Source organism: Cebus imitator, unplaced genomic scaffold, assembly GCF_001604975.1.
Source record: "Cebus imitator isolate Cc_AM_T3 unplaced genomic scaffold, Cebus_imitator-1.0 Scaffold32, whole genome shotgun sequence".
In the NCBI taxonomy this organism is placed as follows: Eukaryota; Metazoa; Chordata; class Mammalia; order Primates; family Cebidae; genus Cebus; species Cebus imitator.
Window position 1 is genome coordinate 6,085,920 of NW_016107347.1, and position 4,803 is coordinate 6,090,722.

The 4,803-nt window shown below is 37.9% G+C and overlaps 1 protein-coding gene across 10 annotated transcripts in view; it reads left to right on the forward strand.

The window, feature by feature from the left end:
• The window catches only part of PHTF1 (putative homeodomain transcription factor 1), a 55,592-nt gene extending 50,816 nt beyond the window's left edge, over window positions 1-4,776 (forward strand). For 5 of the 10 annotated variants that reach the window (XM_037737021.1, XM_037737023.1, XM_037737022.1 and 2 more), the window contains 4 exons: window positions 1,638-1,766; window positions 2,499-2,771; window positions 3,844-3,975; window positions 4,470-4,776. In XM_037737021.1, coding sequence (XP_037592949.1) covers window positions 1,638-1,766; window positions 2,499-2,771; window positions 3,844-3,975; window positions 4,470-4,580 — 645 coding nt within the window. In that variant the 3' untranslated portion in view covers window positions 4,581-4,776. The remainder of the gene's footprint in view (window positions 1-1,637; window positions 1,767-2,498; window positions 2,772-3,843; window positions 3,976-4,469) is intronic. The other 5 variants (XM_037737020.1, XM_017524264.2, XM_017524267.2 and 2 more) reach the window with 2 other exon arrangements.
• Window positions 4,777-4,803: the final 27 nt, after the last annotated feature.

Genomic DNA, 4,803 nt, shown 5'->3' on the forward strand with positions numbered 1-4,803 from the left:
TTTAGTAGAGACGGGGTTTCACCATGTTGACCAGGATGGTCTCGATCTCTTGACCTCGTGATCCACCCGCCTCGGCCTCCCAAAGTGCTGGGATTACAGGCTTGAGCCACCGCGCCCGGCCCCTTCCTTCTTTTCTGATATGTACCAGGCCTCATACGCTTCTGGGTCCTTGTGCATACAGGTTTCTTTCCTGGGACATGATTTTCTCTAATGCCCATTCTTTTGGTTTATTCATTTTTATTTTCAGGCAGGTCTTGGCTTGAGTGATGCTTCCTTTAGAAAGCATTTCCTATATACTCCTAAAGCACTCTTGCCTTTCCTTATCATGCTGTATAGTGACGTCCTTCAGAAGTTTGTGAGCTCCTTGATAGCAAGGACATCTATCTTGTTCTCCATTTTATCCACAGGCATGCTACATAGTAGGTGCTTAATAAATGTGAGTTGCATAAGTCAGTGAATCAATGAAGCACATCAGTGATTCAAATCAGTAAATGCTTGTCGGCATTATGCTAAGCATTGTGGTAGAAAGAGAAAAAATATGCCAGATGGTCCTTTTCTAGAGGTTATATTTTAGTTTGGGAACAAGATAATTATATAGGAAATAAGTAGAGGATGCCATAAAAGCACCATATAATAAGATGCTAATTTGTCTGATGCAGACCATAAAAGTTTTTCTTTTCAGATAAGGGCAAAGTTAGTAAGGCTGTCAGAGAGGACCATGATGGTGAAATGGGACTTGAGCTAGTACTTACAGAATAAGTCATGATATGGCAGAGGAGGAGAGGGAGCTGTTTTTCATTGTGACTGTCCCCACTTGAGCTTTTCTAAGCCTTGCTAAATTTCTGTGTCCTGGTTAGACCAGAAACAGACTTAATAGTCCTCAGTCATTCTTGTGATAAATAAGGCCTTTTAGTATCTCTCTTTCTTTACTTCCTGTTACTCCCAGTGTAGTCCCCTAGCTCTAGAAATACTTTCTTCCAGCCGGGCGTGATGGCTCACCCCTGTAATCCCAGCACTTTGGGAGGCTGAGGTGGGCGGATCACCTGAGGTCAGGAGTTCGAGACCAGCCTGACCAATATGGTGAAACCCCATCTTTAAAAAAATATATATTAAAAAAAAAAAGAACTGCTTTCTTCCTTAATAGCCCATGACTACACTAAGCTTATCCTCACTTCCATACTTTTAGAGAGGGAAGCAACCTTGGAGTTCGTGGACTCCTATCTCTCCTCATAACAGAAGACATTTATTCTCTCTCCAGGTAAGAGAATGGCTAAGTAAAGAAAAAAGGACCTAGTTGGCCATGGTGGTATGTGACTATGGTCCTTGCTACACAGGAGGCTGAGATGGAAGGATTGCTTGAGCCCAGGAGTTTGGGACCAGCCTGGGCAACATAGTGAGAGCCTGTCTCAAAAAAGAAAAAAGGACCAGCATCATAGAAGCGGTTATTGGAGTGGTGGCATATGGAGCCTGGGAATCTACATTTTTTTACATTTTGGATATTTGATAATTTTTCTAACTTTTCAAAATGGGAATACAAGTAATTTTGAAGTCCTTTCAAACTGTTAAGATAAAGGGAAAGAAAAACTAATGGAGGAAAGAAAGCTTGGATAGAAACAGTTTTATATTTTTCTTCTCAGAACCATTTATTCTGGCTTCAGAATTCAAGTCCTGCCTCTGATCGAGTTAGTGCAATAATCTGGGAAGGCAATGAGTGCAAAAAAATGGATATGTCTGTATTGGAAATAAGTGGCATCATCATGAGCAGGGTAAGATTAAATTTGTTTTCAGATTTTTCAAAACATGATCAGGAGCTATTTCATAAGAATCTCTTAGTGATTAAAACAGTATGACTCTGCTTTTGAAGCATATGTATATCATATCATATATATAGTATATATTATTAACATATATCTAATTTTGTAGTCAGAGTCTTTACATGGTAGCATATGTATTATTTGTTATATCTGGTCACTATTAATTAGTGTAATCAACTGTTCAGGTATTCTTTACAGATACTCCTTATCTCATTGAATCAAAATTTTTAATAAGATTTAAAAGTCATAAATCTGTATGTTATTTGTATTTATGCTTTTAGAATGTGTTTTTAATAGTCTAAATAGTATTTGATAAATACTGCTTTTTTTGTTGTTTTTTGAGACGGAGTCTTGTACTGTCACCAGGCTGGAGTATGCAATGGTGCAATATCAGCTCATTGCAACCTCTGCCTCTCCGGTTCAAGTGATTCTCCTGCCTCAGCCTCCCGAATAGCTAGAACTACAGGCGTGCACCACCATGTCCAGCTAATTTTTGTAATTTTAGTAGAGATGGAGTTTCACCATATTGGCCAGGCTGGTCTCGAACTCCTGACTTCGTGATTTGCCCACCTCGACCTCCCAAAGTGCTGGGATTACAGGCATGAGCAACCGCACCTGGCCTGATAAATATTGCTTTGTAACTCCATTTAGCTACACAATAATGATGGAAATTTTAATTCACAGGTCAATGCATATCAGCAAGGAGTAGGTTATCAGATGCTGGGAAATGTTGTCACTATTGGATTAGCATTTTTTCCATTCTTACATCGACTTTTCCGTGAGAAGAACCTTGACCAACTGAAGTCCATTTCAGCTGAGGAGATCTTGACTCTCTTTTGTGGGGCACCACCTGTTATACCTATTATTGTTTTGTCCATAATTAATTTTTTTGAAAGATTGTGTCTTACTTGGATGTTTTTTTTCATGATGTGTGTGGCAGAGAGAACATATAAACAGGTCAGTGGAGAAATAAGTAAAATTTTTTACCTCTGTTTTTGTATATGATATTCCGTTGAGTTGTTTTTGGTCTCTTGGTCTCTCTTCAAGTTGATGTAGGCAATAAAGGATTGATAAGTGAATTTTTGATATTTGTGGATTTATTGTTTGTGTTACTATTTACAAATTACACATTATAATCTGAAATTCTGCTGGGCCTCATGTGTAGAATAAGTGGCTTAGCCAGTGAATGAACCTAGCTGACTGCTTAGCATCTGTACTTCAGTGTGCCTTTTTAATTTTTTATCCGTAGAATAAAATAATTCTCTACATGTGATAATGTTTTTGTGAAAAATGGCCAGTAAGAAATAAATTTATTGAAATTTGATAAGAATTGTAAGTGGAGGGCTTAGAATACTGGTGATATGCAGAAGTGTGACTTTTTTTTTTTTTTGAGACAGGGTTTTGCTCTGTTGTCCGGGTTGGAGTGCAGTGGTGTGATCACGGCTCACTCCAGCTTTGACCTCTCCTGAGGACCAAGCAGTCCTCCTAGCTCAGCCTCCCCAGTAGCTGGGACTACAGGCCTGGGCCACCACACCCGGCTAATTTTTTTTGTTTTCATAGAGGTGAGGTCTTTGTTGTCCAGGCTGGTCTCGAACTCCAAGGCTCAGGCGATCTTCCATCTTTGCCTCCCAAAGTGCTGGGATTACAGGGCGTGAGCCACTGTGTCGAGCCCTAGAAATGTGATTTTTGAATGGAAATTTGAGAATAAGCCAGAATCATGTATAAACATTTGAGTTTGTGAAGTAGTGGATCCACAAACTCCAGCCATTCTTTGGGGGTTTCCAAAGAATATTGCTCGCAAATTTTGAGTGTACCATATTGTGAAGAAGTCTATTTCTATGTAATGTGCTTTGAAAACAAGAGGGTAATGAGCTGTTAATGAAAATTTTCACTGTCCATCTTAGTGATCACTGATTAGAACTTCATTCTTTTTAACATTTTTATATTCTGGGAATATTGTTGTCAATTATATGAATACACAGACACATACATACATTTCACTGTGATTATTTTTTTAAACCTCTTCTAGAGATTTTTATTTGCAAAACTCTTCAGCCATATTACTTCTGCCAGGAAAGCTCGGAAATATGAAATACCTCATTTCAGACTTAAGAAGGTGGAGAATATTAAAATATGGTTATCACTGCGTTCCTATCTAAAGGTGAGTTTAATTTGATTAACAATAGAGTATATGCAAGAATATGCTCACTAAAGCTCCTGGCAGCAGTTACTTAGTAGATAGTGTAGTTCTGGGTATCAGGCAGATTATATCAGCAGCTGACAGATTTGCTGCACAGTAAGTTGGATGTCATCTTTCTGCAAAGCTGGGAGGGGTAGGTAAAGAAGAGCTTAGAAAGGTAAAAGAAAATCTAAATTTCCTAGGGGCAAAGTGATAATTAAATGGTACACATTGTTCTGACTTTTTGGGAAATACTCCAACTGAAAGTATGTCAATGAATCAGTCTCCCTTACTTTGGAAATGCATGGATTTCAGTACCTAAAGTTGATGACGTCCAAAATATGTTAAAATCCTATCTTAGAAACTTCTTATAAATGTTATTTCTACACGAATATAGTATAATTCAGTGTTAATGATGTGAGGGCCATTGCTGTCTGCCAGTAATCTAAAACATTAACACGTGTCTCACTCCACAGAGACGGGGGCCACAGCGCTCAGTTGATGTGGTTGTATCTTCAGTCTTCCTGCTGACACTTTCAATTGCTTTCATTTGTTGTGCTCAGGTAAAAGTTTCATATCTGCTTTAAGGAAAAATGAAAACTCTATTATAGGGTTCACTTTCTGTTGTAGTCTAGGTCTTTAAGTGTGTATTTTTAATGCGTCTACATTTTTTACTATTTTGGATATTTGGTAATTTTTCTAACTTTTCAAAATGGGAATACTAGTAATTTTGAAGCCCTTTCAAACTGTAAGATCACTCTAACTTTAGTTGGTAATTTTTTTTTTTTTTTTTTTTTTTTTTTTTTTTTT